Source organism: Monodelphis domestica, chromosome 1, assembly GCF_027887165.1.
Source record: "Monodelphis domestica isolate mMonDom1 chromosome 1, mMonDom1.pri, whole genome shotgun sequence".
NCBI lineage: Eukaryota > Metazoa > Chordata > Mammalia > Didelphimorphia > Didelphidae > Monodelphis > Monodelphis domestica.
Window position 1 is genome coordinate 501,914,835 of NC_077227.1, and position 23,322 is coordinate 501,938,156.

The 23,322-nt window shown below is 40.1% G+C and overlaps 1 protein-coding gene across 1 annotated transcript in view; it reads left to right on the forward strand.

The window, feature by feature from the left end:
• Positions 1–18,345, forward strand: part of NFATC2 (nuclear factor of activated T cells 2) — a 215,626-nt gene extending 197,281 nt beyond the window's left edge. The window contains exon 10 of the mRNA XM_056812937.1: positions 15,997–18,345. Coding sequence (XP_056668915.1) covers positions 15,997–16,010 — 14 coding nt within the window. The 3' untranslated portion in view covers positions 16,011–18,345. The remainder of the gene's footprint in view (positions 1–15,996) is intronic.
• Positions 18,346–23,322: the final 4,977 nt, after the last annotated feature.

Below are 23,322 nucleotides of genomic sequence, written 5' to 3' on the forward strand. Positions count from 1 at the left end.
ATGATGCCTTCAATAGGACCAGAGAAGTAAGAAGGAAGATTGAGTTTGGGGAGGAAGTAGAATGAATGCTGTGAGGGCTGGGCATATGGATCTGAGAATCATCTGAATAAAATTGATTTTTGAAAAGTGAATTACTATGGCATTATTCTTTGTCTGTATTAACCATTGTGGAAAGCTTAATCCTTCACAGTAAAGTTAAAATTTAATTTGATATATTGTATCAGCTCTATAAGATCTTCATCATTTCCTTTGTTTTTGTTTGTTTTCATCCTTTCCTTCTTGATGGAACTCACTACCTGTATCTAGAAAACTGGCCAAACGTTATCTGTTCATGAAGGAAATGGGCGACTTCTGGAGAATGTCTGTTGTCTTTAAGCCGTTCCACCTCATCTACACCTCTGTCTTTGTCCAAAGTTCCACCATGACCCAATAATAAACACAGCTTGAATATTCCACTAAGGATCAGTATAGAATTCTGTACTTTAATTTTTTTAAATTAGCTTCATAAATTCAGATGATGGTAAAGGCATGTCTAGACAGTAGTTAATGTGCAACAAAATCAGAGAAATTTTCCCAAGTTCTGAGGTTAATATAAATTAGCCATGTAACAGCAGCAAATAAAATTAATGTGATAATACCTGAGACTAGGAAGATGATAATCCTGTTGTTCTCCTTCCTAGTTAGATCACATCTAAAGCATTGTCTTTAGTTCTGGAGCTACAGTTTTGGAACAGCTTTGATAAACTAGAGATCATTCAAACCAAGATATGAAGGGCATCCAGATAATGCCACAAAAAGACCAATCAAAGGAAGGAAAGAAACAATTATTAAGTTCCTACTACATGCTAGGCACTGCACTAAGTGCAAAATGTATATTTTTAGCTTAGAGAACAGAATACTTTGGGGAGACATTATAGCTATCTTCTACTATTTGAGAACTGCCATGTAGAGGAGGGATAAGCCTTCTTCTGCTTGGTCCAAAGGGAAGAAAGAGAAACAATGCACAGTAAGACAAATTTAGGCTTGATACACAACTTGCTAATAGAGTTGAGTGGAATGGGCTGCCTCGGGAAATAATGTCTTTTATCTCACTTGGCATCTTAAAATAAAAGCCAAATGAGCACTTGTTGAAAAAGTTACAGAATTGATTCTTACATCCAGCTCTGAGATGCTATAATTCAGAGAAGTCAGAGTCAATCAAGCATCAGTGATTTGAAAATGGAATAATTGTTTTTGACAAGGAGTAAAAAGTAAGGTGTTATGGAAAAGATGGCCCCTGAGTTGGATATCAGAGGAAGGATGGAATTGAAAAGAAGGGAGACCATGAGAGACAACATGTGAAAAGTCACAGAGATGAGAACTAGCAGGACAAAATTAGGGATTGGTGAGTAGCCCAGCTGGATTGGATTGTCGAGTCCACGAAGGAAATTATTATGAAATAAGTCTGGAAAGGTAGGTTAGGGCAAAATTATGGAGGCCTATGGAAGTTAGACCAAAGAGCTGGTATTTCTTTTTAGTCAGTGGGGTTTTTCATTTAGGGAGTGACATGATCAAACTTGCCAGCTAGGTAAATTTCTCTGACAAAAGTGTTAAGAAAGGATTAGTGAAGAGAGGACTGGGAAGCAGGAAAACTAGTTAGGAGATTATTATAGTAGTATAGCAAAGATATACTAAGGGTTTAAACAAGGGTGGTGACAATGGGAGTGGAAAAAGAAGGAACAGATGCAAGAGATAATAAGAAGAATCAACAGGGCTTGGCAACTCATTGGATGTGAAGAGTAAGGGAAAGAGAAGAGTCCCAAGTGACCACAATTTGTCACTTACAGGAGTGATTGGGAGAATGCAGTTCCATCAACAGAAGTATAGGGAAGCTAGGAGAAGGAAGGGAAAGGCTTTGGAGTCAAGAAAATGATACTCCATCTTGTACATGCTGAAGTTGAGTTGTTGGCAGAATACCTAGTAGGTGGTTGGAAATGAGGGAGTGGAACTTAGGGAAGAGATCAGGGTTGAAAATAGAGATTAGCAAAGATGTGATCATTTAAGCTATGAGTGTTTGGAAGGAGATAGGATCCAAGAAAGAAAGAGGAAAAAAGGACAGAAAGTTGGAGGACATCCACAATTATGGGGCAGGAGAGTCCACCTTTCTCCTGTGGCTCCAAGAAACTATAGCATGCAGAGAGGCCTCACTCTGGCAAAACCATCTTTTGTCAGGCTGGATGAATCAGGTTGAGGAGAATTGACAGGTCTCAAAATCATCAGTGACTTAGAAAGTGTCTTTTCCAGGAAGTGAGGACTTTCTCAGATGGAATGGGCAGATGAGAACATTTTGTTCCAGTGACCATGAAGGCAGTTGAAGCAGATGCTCTGGAACACTTAGAACTTGATCAGACATTGAAGACCCCAAGGTTCATTTCAGGTCATCACCAACCATTTTGACTTTTGCCTTGCCACTGGACTTTGAGGAGAAGAGAGAGTAAGACTGATGACTGTGCAACTTGACCTCACTTAAATCCAATTTACTTGCAAGTCAGGATATCACCCCATGATATCATTGGCCTTCCACAAAAATGAAGGACAATCATTTCCTCTAGTGAGCAAATTTCTCTTCTTCACTGAAACACACAGTATATGGGCCATATCTCTAGAGGAATCTAGAAGCAACCTGGTTGTCATTTACCATCTTGCATTTCAGCACTAATCCAGTTCCTCTTTCCTATAAAACACACTCTTCAATTACTGTGTTGCTCTCTGGGGACAGGTAGACAGGGAGTGGATTTGGCAGATGCCATTTATGAACCAAAAGCTGTGAAGAGAGATTCAGATATCTTCCTCCAGCATTCCGTTTGGCTAAGTGAGGAATCTGTGCTGTAGCAGAATGAACCCACAGCCTTCAGCTACCTTATGTGTGAATAGAATCCTACCAGTAATGATTATACTTTGGCTCTGTCTTCTCTCCATCTGGCCCTTCTCTCCAGTTCTACCTACTGTTAATCCGTGCTCGAATATAACATTCATCTGGTACAAATAAATTAGCTCACTGCCTATGTCCTGGTTGTCTTCTCAGCATTTCTGATTGTGATGCCAGAACAAGCAGCCCAAGCTCTGGAAATCAAAGAATACACATCTAACAACTACATCTTACATAGGCAGATATTTGTTGCTTCTTCTTCTCCCTCTGCATCAGGTGCCGTGATAACCCAATTAAGGCATTTCCAAATGAAAACTTTGGTGGCCCAGAAGTGGCTGCACTGATGTATTCATTCACTGATTTGTTCAGTGGAATGAGTGCAGAGCACAATGCAGAAAGACATACAGAGATTTAATAAAGCCTGGTTCCTGCTCACATGAAATTACAGTCTACAAGAGAGGTGTGATAAATAACTATGATACATGATACATAATAAGGGATAGAAAAGAGGTTGTATGATGTAGTAGGAAAAGAGCCTGCCATGAAGTCAGGAATTGCTGAGTTAAATTCTCAAATCTCACACATACTGGGTGTGTGACCCTGGGCAAGTCACTTATCCTCTCAGTGCCCTAGGCAACTATTTAAGTATAAATTGTAGAACTGGTGCCAATCTGCTTGGTAAATAGAATTTCCTTCTCAGGAGCCCCTTCCCACCCCTCCCATGAAATCAAGTCCAGTAAAAATAAACAAACTAATTAATTAAAACTTTATAGGTCTAGGGGGAAAAAAGATATGCAGAAGAAGTAGAAAGAAAAGTTTTCTGTTTTCCAGTATATGGTGAGGAGTCATTGCATTATTGTTTTTCTGGCAAACTTAAGAAAATAATGCTTTTTCTAGGCACATAATTCTTCCTTATGTTCTTTCCAATGCCAAGTCCTTTTCCTTGGCATCCATTCATATGTATTTTTGAAATATAGAAATGCAGATATATTAGAAGCCTTTTTCTAGTTTTGTGATTCATAATTCATTTTATAATTCAAGAATTTAATGTAAGAATTTCTTCCAAAGACTTTTCTTCAAAGTGTGCCCTATTTTGCCATCATTGACAAATGGATGGATAAATGAATCATTGGGATATTCAGTATTTAAAGAGCTAGCTAGGGTGCAGTTAAGCAGCAGAGTGCATAGAGTACCAATCCTGGAGTCAGGAGGACCTGGGTACAAATCTAGCCTCAGACATTTCCTAGCTGTGTTACCCTGGGCAAGTCACTTAATTCCAATTACCTAGCCCTTGCCACCCTTCTTTATTAGAACTGATACTAAGATAGAAGATAAGAGTTAAAAAAAAAAGCTAACTAGAACCTCAAACCAAACTGGGGTCTGAATCTACTATTGTCAGAGTTGTAACATTTGCCTATCAAGTCAAAGTTTCCCAACTTTAAGAAAGTGGCAATTTGATTCAGACAAAATTGGATTTGGTGGTGAAGGGAAAACAAAGCTACTGCATCTCTGTTGTCTTCTGACACTCATTAAGGGGTTCAAATTCTGGCTCCAAAACTAGCTGTGTGGACCATGAGTGGTTTAGTTAACCTCCCTGAATGTCAGCTTACTCACCTGTAAATAGGAGACAAGAAACCTGTAGTACTACCCATAGCATTATTGCAAGGACTAAATAATTATAATATGTATAAAATACTTTGCAAACCTTTAGAGTCAGACTTTGGAGTCAGAAAAACCTGAGGTCAAATGTGCCTCAGACACGAGATGTGTGACCCTGGGCAAATCTCTTAACCTCTCTCAGCCTCAGTTTCTTCATCTATAAAATGGGGATAATAATAGCACTTCCTCTCAGGGTGGTTGTGAGGCTAAAATGAGATGATATTTGTAAAGAACTCTTTGAAACTTAAAGCTATAGAACAGTGCTATATAAAAATAATAGCAATTGATGACCCAAGAATCTATCTCATGACTTTTCTTCCTGCCAAGCACAGACCAAATATTTCAGAACATAAAACAAGAACATAATTGCTATTGGAGGTGGAGAGAAAAATAAGAGTTTTTCTTAATAAGGATGAAAACTTGGATTTCAGAGTTGGCTAAAGCCCAGTACTTATAGTACCAAGTTAGTTCATCAGGTTTATCCTATATGAAGAAATTCAGCCAACACTTTGCATTATGACAACTGGAAAGGGTGAGCAATAAGAGGTATGGTTCCTCCCCTCAAGAATCTTACACTCCAACTGAACAGACTCCTTATCCAAGACCCAAAGGAATGAGTCTAGACCAGTGATGGCAAACCTTTTAGAGATAGAGTGCTGGGCCCTACCCCCACCTCACCCACTGGAACAAGTGCTGTGCCCACCCCCCAAGACTGCATAACATGCCTCTCTCCCTACCTGCTGGGTACACTCTGCCTCCTGCCCATTTTTCCACTTCCATTTCATTATAGGAAAGTGATAAATTTAAATTATCAGTGGTTGTTAATGTTAAAATTAATCCAGGTCCTTCTATGGCTGCTAGTTTTGCAGCAGCATCTGCTCAGTCATTTCCTCTAGAGACAGGGTCAGAGCCACCTGTATGGGCAGAGCAATGAACTACAGCTAGGGCTTCAGGCAGTTTGAGAGCAGAAAGAACTTCATTAATAATTTCTGCATTAGCTATGGATTTTCCAGCTGAGGTTAAAAATCCTCTCTGGAGCCATAGCATCCCGACTGAGTGACAAATGCCAAAAGCATATCTAGAATCCTTATAAATTGTTGCCTTTTTATCCTTGGCAATTATACAAGCTTGTTGTAGAGCTATGAGTTCTGCTCCTTGAGCGCTAATGTTAGAAGGTAGTGAAGCTGACCATTCAGTGGCAAATTCTGAGACTACGGCAGCTCTGGTGTAACGTATGCCATCCCTCATAAAAGAGGAACCATCGGTAAATAAAATCAGATCTGCATTGTCTAAGGGAGTGTCCAAGAGATTATCTCGAGGCTTTTCTGCCATGGACACTAATGTTTCACAGTTATTATTTCTAAAACTATTATTAAACTGTGTATTCCTTCCAAACATCTTAAGAAAGGTTCTACATTCCATCATTTTGTGGCCCTTCTTCACACAGAAGTGGCAAGTAATGGATTGATAATTGGATTTCTGGAGAGGGGCAATTGTCGTTGGTTCATTATCATGCCCACTTTCTAATTTAGTCATCCTATTTCTAGCAGCTGTGTCTTTAAGCCAAGTTTTTTTGTTAAAAGGGACTAAGTGGTGAGACGGTAGAGTAAAAAGGCAAGGAATTTCAGAAGTTTATTGAGAGAATTCTTTAGACTCCCGTGTGGTCAGCCACAATGTGACAAGGAAATCACTTTAAAAGACTGATATATATTAATTTAAGGTCGCCAAGGAATTCAGCTATGTAATTCCTTAATGAAAACTCAAGTCAGCCGTCAACCTTTTATAGAGTTTAATTACAAACAGGAGGAAGAAAGGAATTAGAGATAGAGAGAGAGAGGGAGAGAGAAAGGGGAGAGAAGGGAATAGGGCTTAAATACCCCTTCTGTTTAGGCTGGGCCAAAAGGCCCAAGCCCTTAGATAGCTGAGGCAAAGAAAGGAGATCAGTCCCTATTACTCACGTGACCAAAATGGAGAAACAGTCTCAGGGGCCTCCACCTCCAGCTTCCTTCAGAGCAGCTTCCTTCAGAGCAAGCACAACCTCTCAGAGCCAAAAAACTCTCCAACCAACCACCCCTCTCTCTTTAAGCAAACCATCCAAGTACCCTCCCCTCAATTCTCACATCTACCAATCACTGTCCATGTCTTCCCTGTGCCAATGGTGGCTCTAGCTTAACCCAGGACCGCCCAGAGGTCTGTGGCTTTGCACATGTCTGTTGAAGGTCATATTCTCAAATAATTAAATCTTGATCCTTTGCTGCAGCCCTTCCTAAATCCTGTTACCCTGAGTAGGGTAGAGATTGGAATAATTAAATTTTGATCTATGCTGCAGCCCTTCCTAAATCCTGTTAGGACTGAGTAGGGTGGAGATTACAATTTCCAAGACCTGGTTGTGTCATTCCAAGAATCTCTATTGTATCAATTCTAAAATCAATCATGACTCAAAGAAATTCCTGTTCTATGCTTAAGCATAGGTCAAAGCCCTTTCCATTGTTCAGCAAAAAGTTTCTGTCCTAAAGTAATCTTAAGAAGGGAGGAGGAACCTCCCATGCCAATGGGGTTCACATTCCAATAGAGTTCCCACTCTCAATAGGAAATTTTTCAAGTATGAAATTTCCCAATGGTGAAATTTCCAACATTTATAAGTCTAAGAAATTTTAAGGTTTACAATGATATTAGCTGATGGGTTTAGATATATACAGTTTATTATTTTTAGGAATGACCCTTCTATTCCTATGCTTTCTAGTGTTTTTAATAGGAATGGATGTTGTATTTTATCAAAGGCTTTTTCTGCATCTATTGAAATAATCATGTGATTTTTGTTGGTTTGCTTGTTGATATGGTCAATTATGTGGATGGTCTTCCAAATATTGAACCAGCCCTGCATCCCTGGTATAAATCCTACTTGATAATGGTGGATGACCCTTCTGATCACTTGCTGGAGTCTTTTTGCTAGTATCCTATTTAAGACTTTTGCATCTATATTCATTAGGGAGATTAGTCTATAATTTTCTTTCTCTGTTTTTGACCTGCCTGGTTTTGGAATCAGTACCATGTTTGTGTCATAAAAGGAGTTTGGTAGAACTCCCTCTTTGCTTATTATGTCAAATAGTTTGTATAGTATTGGGATTAACTGTTCTTTGAATGTTTCATAGAATTCACTTGTGAATCCATCTGGCCCTGCGGATTTTTTTCTTAGGAAGTTCTTTGATGGCCTGTTGAATTTCATTTTCTGATATGGGATTATTTAAGAATTCTATTTCTTCTTCTCTTAGTCTAGGCAGTTTGTATTTTTGTATATATTCATCCATATCATCTAGATTGGTATATTTATTGCCATATAATTGGGCAAAGTAATTTTTAATGATTGCCTTAATTTCCTCCTCATTGGAGGTGATGTCCCCCTTTTCATCTTTGATGCTGTTAATTTGCTTTTCTTCTTTCCTTTTTTAAATTAGATTGACCAGTACTTTGTCTATTTTGTTTGTTTTTTCAAAGTATCAGGTTCTAGTCTTATTTATTAGTTTAATAGTTCTATCACTTTCAATTTTATTAATTTCTCCCTTAACTTTTAGGATCTCTAGTTGGTTTTCTTCTGGGGTGTTTTAATTTGTTCGCTTTCAAGTTTTTTTATTTGAATTTCTAATTCATTGATTTCTGCCCTCCCTAGTTTGTTCATATATGCACTCAGGGATATGAATTTACCTCTGATTACTGCTTTGGCTGCATCCCAAAAGGTTTGAAAGGATGTCTCACCATTGTCATTTTCCTCGATGAAATTATTAATTGTTTCTATGATTTGTTCTCTAACCGATTTTGGAGTATCATATTATTTAATTTCCAATTAATTTTTTATTTGGTTGTCCATGTACCGTTACTGATTATTATTTTTTATTGCCTTTTGATCTGAAAAGGCTGCATTTATTATTTCTGCTTTTCTGCATTTATATGCCATGTTTCTGTGACCTAGTGTACGGCCAATCTTTGTCAATGTGCCATGTAGTGCTGAGAAGAAGGTGTATTCTTTTTTGACCCTATTTATTTTTCTCCATATGTCTATTAACTCTAATTTTTCTAAGATTTCATTCACTTCTTTTACCTCTTTCTTATTTTTTTATTTGATTTATCTAAATTTGATAGTGGTTGGCTCAGATCTCCCACTAATATGATTTTTCTGTCTATTTCTTCCTTCAATTCTCCTAGTTTCTCCATTAGAGATTTGGGCGCTATACTATTTGGTGCATACATGTTAATTAGTGATATTTCCTCATTATCTAAAGTCCTTTTTAACAAACTATAATTACCTTCCCTATCCCTTTTAATCATGTCTATTTTTGCTTTGGCTTTGTCAGATATCATGATTGCAACTCATGCCTTCTTTCTATTAGTTGAGGCCCAGAAGGTCTTACTCCATCCTTTAATTCTGACCTTGTGGGTGTCAACCCGCCTCATGTGTGTTTCTTGAAGACAACATATGGTAGGGTTTTGGATTCTAATCCATTCTATTCGTCTACATTTTATGGGTGAGTTCATCCCATTCATGTTCAAAGTTATGATTGTCACTTGTGGACTCCCTGGCATTTTGATATCCTCCCCTAATTCTGACCTTTCTTCTTTAGCTATAACCTTTTAAGCCAGTGATTTACTTTAAATCAGTCCCCCTAGACCCCTCCCTTGATATGTTTCTCTTCCTAGCCCCTCCCTTTTTGTTCCCTACCCCTCCCCCCTCTCCTTCCCTCCCTTTTTGCGTTCCCTGCCCCCCTACCCCCCTTGGTTTTCCCTTCTCCCTACCCCTGTTGAATAAGATAGAATTCAAGATCCCAATGGATCTGGATGCTCTTCCTCTCAGAGTTGATTTCACTGAGAGTAAGGTATAAGTAAAAACTCTCTTCCTCTCCTTCTTATAGGAGTTTTCTTCCCCTCCCCTTCCCATGTGTTTCTTTGTGTGAGAAAGATTATTCTATTTAGTTTTTTTTCTCTCCCCCCCCCCATTTCTTGGAGTATATCTTAGTACCATCAACGATTCCCCTCTCCCTTTTCTTTTCTATCCCCCCCCCTTTCTCCATGTCATCTTGATGCCCCAAATGTTCCCTATGCATGATTCTTCTTACTACTCTGATGATGCATATAATTTTTGAGAATTACACATTACATTTTCCCCACATATTAATATATATAAATTGATATAAATGTAGTTCTTATAGAAGAGAGTTTGAATAAAAGAAAAATATGACATTTTTCTCCTTTTCCCTTTCCTTCATATTTCCCTTTTCAGGTATTCCATGCTCTTTGTTTTTTGATATCGAACTTTCCACAGAGCTCTGGTCTTTTCTTTGCAAAAACTTGGAAATCTTCTATTTTGTTGAATGCCCAAACTTTCCCCTGGAAGTATATGGTCAATTTTGATGGATAGTTGATTCTTGGTTGAAGACCCAGCTCTCTTGCCTTTCTGAAAATCATGTTCCATGCCTTACAGTCATTCAGAGTGGAAATTACAAGGTCTTGTATGACCCTGATTGGCAATCCTTTATATCTAAATTGTCTTTTCCTGGCTTCTTGTAAGATTTTTTTCTTTTGCTTGAAAGCTTTGGAATTTGGCAATTACATTCCTGGGAGTTGTCTTTTGGGGATTTAGTGTAGAGGGTGTTCTGTGAACTCTTTCAATGCCTGTATTGCCCCCTTTTCTCTAGAATCTCTGGGCAGTTTTCTTTGATGATGTCTTGTATTATAATGTCTAGATTATTATTTATTTCTGTTTTTTCTGGTAGGCCAATTATTCTCAGATTGTCTCTCCTTCCTCTATTTTCCATGTCTATCACCTTGTCAGTGAGATATTTTATATTCTCTTCTAATTTCTTGGTCTTTTGACTTTGCTTTATTAATTCTTGGTCTTTTGCGAGCTCACTGTCTTCCAGTTGCCTAATTGTGACCTTTAAATCCTAGTTTTCCTTTTTAGTTTGGTCAAACTGTTTTTGTATTTGCGTTTTTTTCATGTTTCAGATTGTTGAATTCCTTTTGCATTATTTCCCACTTTTCCTTCCAGAAGGCTTCCATCTTTTTGATCATTTCAGATTTAAATTCTTCAAGAGTTTGTGGAGAATTTCCATTTCCTTTGGAGGGTTTTGGAGCATTTGCTTGTGTTTCCTCTTCTATCTCCTCTGTATTTTGTATTTTTGCTCCATAAAATGTGTCCAAAGTCACTCCCTTCTTCTTGCTTTTCTTGGTGTTTGGAGGTTTTTGTACTTCTGTACTGTTTGCCATCTCTATCTGAGTGAGGAGGACTGACTCTTAGTGTATCTGTCTGATGGTCTGAGGCTTTTGCCTCAGGCAAATTGTCTGTTCTCTGCAGCTGAGCTGTCTTCCTGGTGAAGCCCAGGGTCTGCCCTCCCCTGCCTGCTGGCGTTTCGGGAGTTACTGCTCTCAGTTCCCTCCAGTTGCTTCTCTGCTGCCTTACTTCCATGCTCTGGGCCTGGCACAGCACTGTCTGCAAGGTATCTCAGTGCCTTTATTGGCCCTGAGGTTTCTGTTCTTTCAGAAAACCCTGCTCTCTAAGGGGGGAGGGATCATGGCCTCCCTGGGTTCTAAGGGCTCCTGATGGGATTATGTTCAGCTGGTTTGGGCCGAATGAGCCCTGAAGCAAAAAAAAAAAAAAAACCCTCCTCTGTAGTTTGTGTTGAATGCCCTAAGAATAGCCCAGGTTATTTTCAAGGAACACCCTTTGGAGCAACCCCTTTGCCGGCCCTGAGGTTTCTGTCCTTTCAGAAGCTCTGAGGGCTCCTGATGAGATTGGATTCAGCTGGTGCCCTAAAGCTGGAACCTCCCTTGAGACTCAGATGGAAGGACCCTGTCAGGAGGCTCCAGGCTTCCCCCTTCTCTCTATGTTTCCCTGCCGTCTGTGTTGTGCGCCCTGGAGACTGGCTCAGGTTGCTTTCAAGGTGAGTCCTTCAGAATAGCCAGCCCTGAGTCCCATTTGCCGGTCCTGAGGTTCCCACTGCTGCCAGAGTGCTCAGCACTCTGGGTTAGGGGGGATGGGTCCTGGGACCTTCCTTCTGCCTACCCCTTAGATCCAAGTGATCTAGGGTTCTGGCTTTTGGAGGGCCGTACCTTTTGATCCAGGTCCAGGAGGAAGGTTCCCCAGATCTGTCCTGTTGTTCAGTTTGAATTTCGGAGTCCTAGGAGCATTCAGTTTGAGATCAGTAAGGAAGGGTTTTCAGAGGTCTGAACTTTCGCTGCCTCTAAGCCGCCATCTTGACTGGAAGTCTCCTCACTTCAACATTTCTGAGACACAGCTGAAAGTGATCTTACTCTCTCCCTTTTCTTGACTTTCTTAGAGCACTTTGTTGGGATTTTTCCTTTGCCACATCCCACACTATTTTCTATCAACCTTTCTTGTGTGTATACATTAGCCAACCTGTTAAACTGTAGAACTTCTTGGGGCCAGGAATTGCTTCACTTTTCTCCTTAGAATTGCCAGCACACAGCCCAAAACTTTACACATGGTGCTTAATAAATATTTGTTGTATTCTTGAAGCTCTGTAACTATAACTGAGCTTTCATTTCTTGTTCCAGTTTCGATGGTATAGTACTATATAGGATCAACAAGTTAAAACTAGAAAGGATTTTAGAGACCATCTAGTACCATTCTCTCATGTTGTACTGAGATCCAGTGAGATAAAATGATTGGCTCAAGCTCACAGAGTTCGTAAGTGATTGAAGTGAGTTTTTCTTATTCCAGTCTAATGCTCTATCCATTACACAAAGGTGTCTTTTCCCAAGGTGTGCATCCCTTCTCAACTTGTAGAGCACTTCATTTCCTTCCTTAAGGTCCTCAATCCCTGCCTCCCTTGTTTGTTTGTTTGTTTGTTTCCCTTTAACCCTTCCCTTCCATCTAAGGCAGAAGGGTGCTAAAGGCTAGGCAATGAGGGTTAAGTGATTTGCTTGGAGTCCCACAACTAGGAAGTGTCTGAAGCCAAATCTGAATCTAGGGTCTCCCATCTCTAGGCCTGGCTGTCTATCTCCTGAGCCACCTAGCTGCCCCCCTCCCCTGTTAGTTTTGCAATGAGCTCAGTCTTCCCCATTCTGAACAATATCTTGATTCAGCAGCCCCCTCTAGCTGTTGCCACAACTATCACCTCCAGTGTGATGGCTGCTAGACTAGTCTTAACTCCAGTGTCTGAGTGTCTGAGGACTTTGGGAATGCCTTGGATTCATTGTGGGGGGCTGTTCTTACTGCTCCTGGGGAGTACCCAAGCAGCTTTATCTAGGTCACAATCATGGCATCTTTCATGACTAAGTCCCTTCCCACCCAAATGAGAGGGGCTCGAGTACCAGGCCTGTCCACAGAAAGGGAACAAAAGAGTGTGTGGTTGGGGAACAGAGCAAAGCCTGGCCCTACTCAAGAAACCTCAGTGCATTCTGTCATTTCTGTGGCCAACCTCAGTGACACACCACCAGTCTGAGGTTGGTGGCAGAAACAGAACTGGCTTGTCAGGGGGCAGACAGTGCCCAGTAAGACAGCCAGGTCTGGGCTGGGCTGGAATTGTGAATTGGAAACAAGCTTGCTTTCGGCATGTCTCCAGACCATTTTCTCTACCCAGTTCGGCCATGGTCCACTGAATGCCCATCTCCATTCATTTACTGAATAGCTATAATGTACTGGACACTCTAGGGTTATAGAGCTATATGTGAGACCATGCCTGGCCTCAAAGAGCTTACAAACTAGTTGGAGAATTGAGACTAAAATGTAAAAAAGTGTTCCTCTCCATATATGTGTATATATAAACATATCTGGTATGTATGTACATATTATATATATGTATACCCATGTATCATATAATACAAGGCAAATGTAAAGGTGTTATGAGAAAGGTCAGAAGCAAAGGACTATGGAATTTTATAAAAGGGAGAGACCCTTTTCTAATTAAACTGTGTGTGCATGTGTGCATGTGTGTGTGTGCGTGTGCATGCATGTGTAATTAGGGAAGACTTCATGGAGGAAATAACCTAAGGTAGGTCTTGAGAGATGTATAGGAATTCAATTGTTGGAGGTAGAGGGAAGATGAGCAGAATCTCTCCTTCTGGCTGACCCCTGGGTTTGTGGAACTTTACCATCCATCAATCTTAGAATTTAGTATATCGTCTGTGCCGTTACATAAATCTTCACTCTAGTGACTGAGTTTTTCATTTAGGAATTACATAGCTGATTCCTTGGCGACCTTAAATTAATATATATCAGTCTTTTAAAGTGATTCCCTTGTTACACTGCCTAAGGCAAAAAGAGTGGTAGACAGTGATGAGGTTAGATCAGGGTCACTAATTTGTTGTTCCTGTTGTTTCTAAGAAAAAAATGCTTATTCTCTGCCTTTGGCAGAAAAATAAAAATGAACCAGGCACTGCTTTCTGTTTTTCTCCCTCATCCTCTTAAGAGAGAAATCATTAAAGGACACATGAATCAATTTTACTGAAACTTCTGACTCCCTGACTCCCTTCTTTCTCCAGTAAAAAAGATGATGTGGACTTCTGGATGCATGAAATCTTAGAATGTCAGACCTTGAAGGGATCATGGAACGTAAAATATAGAATACCAAAGAAAGAAGAGACCATAGAACATAAGAGGTGGAAGGGACGTCAGAACCGAGAACACTAGAACAGGAAGAAATCTTAAAATATGACCTGCCATAGCTGGAAAGAACCATTGGAAGTAATAACTCACATTCATGGAGCACTTTAATGTTGGCAAAGTGTTTTGTTCATGATAACCCTGTAGTTAGGTAGTACGAGAATCAGTATGCCCATTCTACAGTTGGGGGAATCGAAGCTTTCAGAGATTAAACTTTCCCGTGACCATTCAACTAATAAGTATTTGAGGGGAGATTTAGGCCCAAGTCTTCTGACTCCAACACACTATACCATGAAAAATGCAGAATGCAAGATCATGATTTTTTCTCTCATGTAAGCGATATGCATGTTGCTTTACAAAATGACAGAGAACTATGCATTAGATGATAATATATGTACAACCCATATTATATTACCTGTTTTCCCAGAGATTGGAGAGGGAGGGGAGGGAGGGGAAAAAGGAATGAGACATAGATTTTTGGACATAGATGATGGGAGAATTTGTTTCTCTTGGATAAAGATATTATAACTTATTACATATTTTTAATAAATCATATTATATTATTGATGTTACATATTATGCTATGTTATATATTTAAACATAAAAATAAATGGTAACATTAAAAGAAAGGAAAGTGAACTCAATCTAGAGAAAGAAAGAAAAAAAAAGACCTTAGAGACAATTTCAGAGATGGAAGAAACATTAGAACACTGGATGTCAGCCCAAGAAGGGCTCTTAAGCAACATCTTACCATGGGATCATGTGACTAGAACTGGAAGGGATCTCAAAGATCATCTAGCCCAACCCTCTCATTCTACACATGGAGGAAACTGAGGGCCAGAGAAGTTAGATGACTTGCTGAAGGTCACATGGGTAGTTAAGAATTAGATAGTTCTTTTGACTCCAGAATTTGTGCTTTTTCATTGTACCATTGAGTAAGGAGACCTGGATCCATTGAGAGATTTGCTAAGTTAGTAGTAAAAATTTCAAGCTATATTTGTTAGAGAACTCCAAATTACCAGGATGGAGGTTGAAAGTATTTGACCTATATTTACTAAAGGAAAAGAATTTCTTGACCAGATGGGAGTCAAAGCACAGACAGTCCCCTCTCTTTATAAAGTAGATGGGTCCCAGACAATTTGTATATGGAGCAAATTTTTGTAAATTAAAATCTATTTAAACATTCTTGGTGAGCCCCATGGTTTATAGAAGAGCTTTATTTAATAAAGCACCAAATTCAATTTGACAAACATTTAGCGAGCCCCATTTATTTGTTTTATAAGTTAAGATTTTTATTTCATGACATTTCTTGAACTGAGGCATGCTCATGTGTAGTATATCTGGTCAGTCACCCTGTCCATCCATACCCCATTATCCCTGATGGTTAAAGAAGCAGCCACCATTACCATTCTCCAAGGTTTGCAAAGTGTTTTGCATGTAAAAGCCCAGAGGCAGCTAGCTAGTGAGGTGGTTCCAATGGATAGAGTGCTGGACCTGGATTCAGGAAGACTTTATGTCAAGTTCAGCCTCAGGTACTACTAGCTGTGTGACTCTGGGCAAGTCACTTAACCCCTATCTTCCTAATTTCCTTAACTCTAAAATAGAGATAACAACAAGCCCCACCCCTCAGGGTTATTGTAAGGATCTGTTGAGATGGTATCTTAGCATGTGATAGAAATATGTATTCCCGTTCCCTCATTTTTCCCTTTTTTTCCATTCCTTTTGCTTGCAGGCACACTCCTGAGCCTGTCAGGTCCTCAAGCTTGTAAGTGAATAGATAGCCTGGTGCTAACTGCCCTCTCCTCATTTGTAGGGGCAGTGGACTGACAGGGGATGGAGCCACAGTGAAAGATCAGACTCACAGTGCAAGCAAGCCAAGGCCAGAAGCCAGGTCTGAAGTGGAAGCAGAGTCAAAATCAAGAACCGCAAGATCCAAAAGGAGGTTACCAGAAGCAAGGGCTGGGGCTCAATCTATAGTAACTTAGTAATGGACATGCAACTGAGAGCAGAGTTAGCCAAATGTATTCATTAAATTTGACCCCTATGCAGGGGAAGCTGGGTGGCTCAGTGGATTGAGAGCCAGATCTACAGATGGGAGGTCCTGGGTTCAAATGTAACCTCAAATATTTCTTAGCTGTATGACCCTGGACAAGTTATCTAACCTCCATCGCCTAGCCCGTACTGCTTTTCTGCCTTGGAACCAATACTGATATTGCTTCTAAGACAGAAGTTAAAGAGTTAAAAAATATATTATCCCCATGCATTGGTAGGTTGACATATTTTACCTAAAGCTTCAGTGGTTAGTCATGACCTCCATTTTCAGAAGTTCCTTTAGCTGAAGAGCTCTTGCCTTCCTAGAGATAACCTCATAGGATCCTAGATTTTGAGTTAGGAGGGACCTTTAGAGATCTTGTCCAAATCCCTCAAATTACAAATGAGGAATTTAGTTCCAGAAAGACTAAAGGGTTTGTCCAAAGTCACGCAAAGAGGAAAGGCCAACGCCAGGATTTTAACCCAGATCTCTAGCTCCAAATCCAGCCTACTCTTCACTGTTCCATGACCATTTTTTTCCCTTGGCAATTGCCAAATTTATAAAGAATTGATATTCACACAGAATTCACAGCACAGGAGAAAAGCCAGTAAGGAAACAGAGTCATAGAGAATTCCCCGAGTGTTCCTGCCTCCAGTCTGAATTGTCCTAGCTCTGGTCTGTTGAAATGCTATTTTGAAATTTCTCTCTTTTTTCTTACACTTGTATAGAAAGTTCTTTGAAGGTAATAGTTACCCACAGTTCCCAAGGCCTTAGCAGGCAATGAAGAGCTAAAATGTGTCCTTTGTCTCTTCTATTCTGGCCCTCCATCTGGTCCAAAAAGCATTTGAATCTGGTATCTTGAAGCATTAATCAATATTTTGCATCTTCAGATACCTGCCCTTTTTTTGTTGAATGGGGGAGAGGGCTTCTTACAAGAGATATGCAGTCAGCACCCTTTATTATTCTTGGATCTTTTGAAACACATTGGACTGTCTAGCAATCCTTTTTACTGATTCGCTGGTCACCTCAGATAGAGACTTGGCCAGTCAGTGACATTCATAGACATAAAAAGGCAGTCTTCTCTCTCTATTTTTTATGCATTTAAACTATTTCTCTATATATTTATTAGTATGAAATTCCAGCAACAGCCCTCATATCTAAATTGTAGCTATGAAGGACCCCTATAAGAATAATGGATCCAAAGGGGTAACCTAGTTTAGAGGAAACAGCACTCAATTTGGAGTCACAAAATGTGAATTTGAAATCTGACCCAATTATTGATATGCTGTGTGACCTTGGGTGAGTATCATAATCTCTTCACTTTCCTCAAGTATAACATAAGGAAATTGAACTAGATAATCTCTAGGGTTCCTTATAGTTCTAAAAACCCAAAGACTTTTTAGCCCAACTCTCTTGTTTTCCAATGAAGAAATCATAACTCAGATAGATCAAATGACTTATCCAAGGCAAAGTATTCCTGGCCAAGTGCTTTTTATAAGGATAAGTTAAAGGTATTATATTTTTCATGGTCCAGAAAATCATTCAAAACCTTTTATAACAATTTGAAGATGTTAAATTTGGATGAATGTTCTTTTTCTAAATATGATTGATTTGGAAACCATCAGCTTGCTTCCACTGAGGTGTTAAAGTAGAAGAATTGTTACTTGATGAAGACTATGAGCACAGTGCCTCCCTCAATAGATGCCAGTTTCAAATACTATGATCATAGTATCCTTTAGTCCAATGATTGGGTGCAGTTACCATCTCTATCATTAATTTTATGATGGGACATTGATCAAGTAATTTCCTCTCTCTTGGTCTTATTCAGGTTCCTGAATCATGATGAGGCTGAGCTTGAAGCTTTTTGAGATCCCTTTTAGCTCTGAGAGTAACTTGTCCAAGATGGCATAATAGACTAACTTCAAATTTGCTATTATTCCTATCATACCTTGATATCTTCAACCAGAATTGTCTGCCTGAGGCTAAGGTGTAGGAAGGAGGCTTTTTATGTTATTTGCCAGATTAGCTAGAATTCTATAGAACAGAGGAAGCTTATTATGACTACTCCTGGGTCCTATATGCTGAAACTGTGTTAAAAATGAAAGCATTAAATATGACCTTAGAATCTTCTTATCTGTCTGGTCCTGGGCAAGTCACTTAACCCCCATTGTTTAGCCCTCATTTCTCTTCCACTTTGGAACCAATATACTTTATTGATTCTAAGATAGAAGGTAAGGGGTTAAAAAAATGAAAGCATTTTATAATACAGCCCTCCTGGAGTTGCCAACAATAAACACTTTAGATGAATTCCAAGATATACTGGCTTTATACTAAATTTCATGCTTTAGTGATGGCATTTTATAATAACTGAACTTCTCTTGAATTTAGCTATTATTTTCCTGGAAGTTGCTATTTGAGGATTTATTTCTGGAGGTGATCTGTGGATTCTTTCAATTTATATTTTATTCTCTTGTTCAATAATATCTTGGCAGTTTTGGTCATGGTTTTCAGGTAGTCTAATATTCTTAAATTGTCTCTGCTGGATCTCTTTTTCAGGTCAGCTGTTTTTTCAATAAAATATTTCATGTTTTCTTCTATTTTTTCATTCTTTTGATTTTGTTTTATTGTTTCTTGATGTCTCATGAAGTCATTATCCCCTAGTTGCCCAATTTTAATTTTTAAGAATTATTTTCTTCCATCAGCTTCTATACTTCCTTTTTCATTTGGCCCATTTCTTCCTGCATTGTTTTATTTATCTTCCCCATTTTTCCTCTGCCTTTCTTAATGTTTCTTTCAAATCCTTTTTGAGCTCTTCCAGAATCTGAGTTCAATTCACATTTTTCTTTTGGACTTTGCATGTGTTTTTTTTTTGTCTCCATAAAAATTCTTGATAGGTGGTTTTTCTTTGCTCATTTTCCCAGTCTTTTTAAAGGTAGGTTCTGTTCTGGAGGTTATGGTCCCCTTTTAAACTTTAGTTCTTCTTTGATGGTGCCCTTAGTCTTATTTCTGGGTTTCTGTAAGTTTCAGTTCTTCCACAATGGTATAATGTCCTGTGGGCTGGGAGCTCTGAGAGATACCTCCCACTACTGATTCAATTACCCCTTGAGACTGCTGATAGCTCAAATTGTGGACTCAGACTTGGGTGTAGGTTTTTGGACTCACTCTGGACTTGATCAGGTCAGGCACACAACGTACAACACACAGTAGATTGTCCTGCACTGGTATTCCACCTTGAGCTTTTGGCAAGAGGATCAGAGGGCCCAGTTTCTGGTCTACTAACTGCCCCAAACTGAAATCTATATCCTCAGTATGAGCCTGGACTGGGATTCCTGGCCTTGCTCTGGGCTCACATAGTTCAGGCTATGCAGCACAGATTATGTACTGGTCTAGAATTCCAGTTCTCACTGCAGGTTTGCTTAGAACTTTAAGGGGTGTACATTGGGTTTGACTGCTATTGACCCGGGCAGCGTCTCAGGGTCTGGATGATGGCTTAGGCTCAAGTTCAGAACCTGGTACAGTAGGTGTGAGGTGGAATAACAGGCTCCCTACTCCTTGCTGTAGCCTCCTACTGATTGTGCTCCCCTCTCACCTTAGTGACCCAGATGTTCTCTGTTTACCTTTCAGATTGTTCTCTTCTTGAAAGTTGCTTCACTTCACTGTCTCCTTGTTGTTTCTTTCACACCTGTATACATTTTGTGGCATTATTTTAAGATTGGTTGGTGAAGACACTCATAGTGGTTCAAGTTTCCCTTCTCTACACTGCCATCTTGGCCCTGGAACCAAAAAATCATAACTGAAATTCTTTAGAAGCAGTATTTTTTAATTTTAAATTAATTTATTAATCGACTGCTCAAGAAAATTTAAAATGGCTGATAGATTCCCTCTACAGTCTTAATGAGCACCAATGAGAGTGAGTCAGGCAAAAGAGAAAGAATGCCTCTGATGACCTCACCATTTAGTCCTTCCCCTGGATATCTTAACTGGACATCTCCAACTGGAAAATAGCCACTGAGGAGATGAATTTAGAGACTCTAACTCCTCCCTCATTACTTATCACAGGAAGAGGTAGTCCTTAGGAGGATGTTAACATACCCCTTCCTCTCTGCCATGTTGTTCAATCATTATAGTCCAAAATAGTGACTAGAACTTGCTAACCTTTCCCACCTAAGAGAATCCTTGTTTACAGAGAAATATAGATCAGATTTTCACTATGCCTCCAACAAAAACCAGTCTAGTGAGATGCCCTGAGGCCTGGGAATAAATCACTTTATTTTTGGAAGCTGACTGACCCTCAGAATCCAAGGTTTAAGAAAAGTTTCATTAAAAAACTATTACAATTCAGTACTGATTTCCCATAATATCAAGGAGCTAGAGTATTTGCAGAGGGTTTATAAGACTTTGGGGTTTTGTGGAGGCACAGTGTTACTTGGAGTTCCAGTAGGAAAATCCCCTGTATCTTAGATGCAGCCATATTTTAATTTTTTTCTTAAAACCCTTACCTTCCATCTTAGAATTAATACTGAGTTTTGGTTCCAAGGCAGAAGAGTGGTAAGAGCTAGGCAATGGGGGTCAAGTGACTTGACCTGGGTCACACAGCTAGGAAGTATCTTAAGCCACATTTTAACCCAGGACCTCTTGTCTCTAGGTCTGATTCTCAATTCACTAAACCACCTACCTTTACCCACCCCCTTGGCAACCATTTTAAATGGTGCCCTAGGAGGCCTGATGTTGATGGACAGCTTGGTCAGCCAGTGGCATTGTTGGACAGAGAAGGAAGGAAATGCCTCCTCCATTATGTTTTTGTGGCTTCCCCCGACAAGTTCTGAAGCTACATTGATTCCTGTAAATAGTCCTGAGGTATAGCCGCCATCATATAGAAACTAGAGATAGGAGAAACTAGAGATTCAACGTGTGAATTCTCAGTGGTCCTTAATGCCAGTAAGTGCTGAGGCCATAACCAATACAAAGACTGGCTTCCCTTCTGATTCAAACCAAGAAGTAAGTGCAGGCCCTTTCCTGAGAAAGAGAGATGAGAATGCTGGGAGTGGAGAGGAGAGGCCAGAGAATCCTCACTCGGGAGTCTGCAACATCTGGCCAGGCAAAGTGCTGAAACAGACATTTTCTATATGTGTGTGAATTTTCCAACAGCCCCATGTAGACCCTCCTCCTCTGGCCCAGCCACAGAAGATAGCCTCTTGGCATCTTCCCCCAAAGGGAAGTATGTGAGAAATAGCAAGGGGGTGGGGGACAGGGAAGGAACCCACCCTGACTTGGGTACAGCCTTTACATGTGCTTTTCTGGATTCTCCAAATGTTAATGATTGAATCCAAGATGTAATTTCCTCCTGAGAGATGGCACTCTGCCCCGACTTCCTAATGTGGAAAGATAACCGCCTCTCTGTTTGAGCCCCAAGTGAAGCTTTCTAGAAAGAGGTCTCTATGCCCAGCACATATGTTCAGTGCTCATGGGGAAATAAAGGCTTTACTTATCCCTCCATCCTTTTGGAAGTTGTTCAGAATCAGCTCCAAAGACCTGGGCAGAATCAGGCTGCCCTCTGCAGGAAATAGAGCCTGCAATGCTGATTTTTCTGCTGGTGCTCCATTGATCTTTGCAGCCTGGTTGTGGGCGTCAGGAGGAACAAGACCCCCTCCTGGCCACAGTCCTCTCCAGTCTTTCTCAGCTGTCCTCTCAGCAAGCCCATATTTGCTGTCTTGAGGCAAGAGAGCAGGGGAAAACTCAGACTGTTGACAATGAGAATAGATAGCATTTATATAGCACTTCAGGGTTTGCAAAATCTCATTTGATCTACAGAATAACTCTGCAAGGTAGATTAGGAATCTGGAGCTGAGAGAGACTGAATGACCAATGACATAGCCAGGAGGAGTGTGAGGCAAGACTTGATCTCCAGGCTGAGTCCAGTGCTACTTGGCTTCTTCAATCCCAGAAGCCTACTAATAAATTGTGAACTCTGGGTTAGCAGAGGGAAAGAGGGCCAACATGGAAAGGGGTCTTAGATTATTTGCAGATAAAGTGGAAGTGATCAGAGAAATTTTATAGCTCTCCTAGCAATTATCTTCCTTCTGTCACTCCACTGGGGTGAAGGCATGGCCAAAAAAAAAAAAGCAGGACCCCTGATAGGAGGGCGGCATCTGAACTTCATGGTTCAAAAGAACCCAATTTGAGTTTTTCCAAAATAAAGAGAGAGCCAGTGTCTGAGCTGTCTCTCTCATAGGTCATATTGACCTGTCTGTCTCATCCCTATAATTCCCTCCTGCTTCAGATGTTTCTCCTCAGAAAAGTGATAATGGAAATTCGACTTTTCCATGACCAACCTCTCATAGAATTACCGAACCCTTCAAGTGGCTCACTTGGTGCTCTGCCTTTGGGATACCCAATGACTGTGCCCTCTCTTCACCTATCAGCTTTGTATGGGGCCAGGGAGAGAGAGTCTGCTAGAATAGGGGTTCTGAACCTCATGACTCCATGTCAGATTTGGGGACTGAGAGAGAACTTGGATGGGGAAAAATCACATTTTCTTTTCACTAACCTTTGGTTTCTTCTGTAACCTGATGTATTGGGGTTTTTGAATTTGACCACATTATACTGGGGAGTCCATAAGCTGCACCAGACACCCCAAAAGTTAAGAAGCTCCTTGTTAGAGGAATAGGATAAGGATAGGAAGGATATCCAGACTCATAAATTTTCATAGAAAACAAAATAGATTGAAATAACTTTAAAGCTATGATAGTCACAATGGCCCTTGGAGGTAGGTGCTATTATCCCAGTTTTACAGATCAGGAAACCGAGGCTGAGAGAAATTAAGTGACTTGCCCTGAGTTATACAGAGGTAAGTATCTGAGGTTAGACTTAAGCTCTGGTCTTCCTGACTCCAGGACTTTTTCTAATGTACTATAGGAGCTGACAAAAGGAACCTCTCGGGTCTTTAAAAAGAGGTTTGGTGTCCAAAATAAAATAAAGGGGGTGGGGATTATTCTGACCTGGCCAGGCCACATCTACAGGGTGATGTCCTTTTGGGGTCACTGTATTTTAGGAAGAGCCTTGTAAAGCTGGAGAGGGCTCTGAAAGGGGAAACCAGTTCTGAGGGGA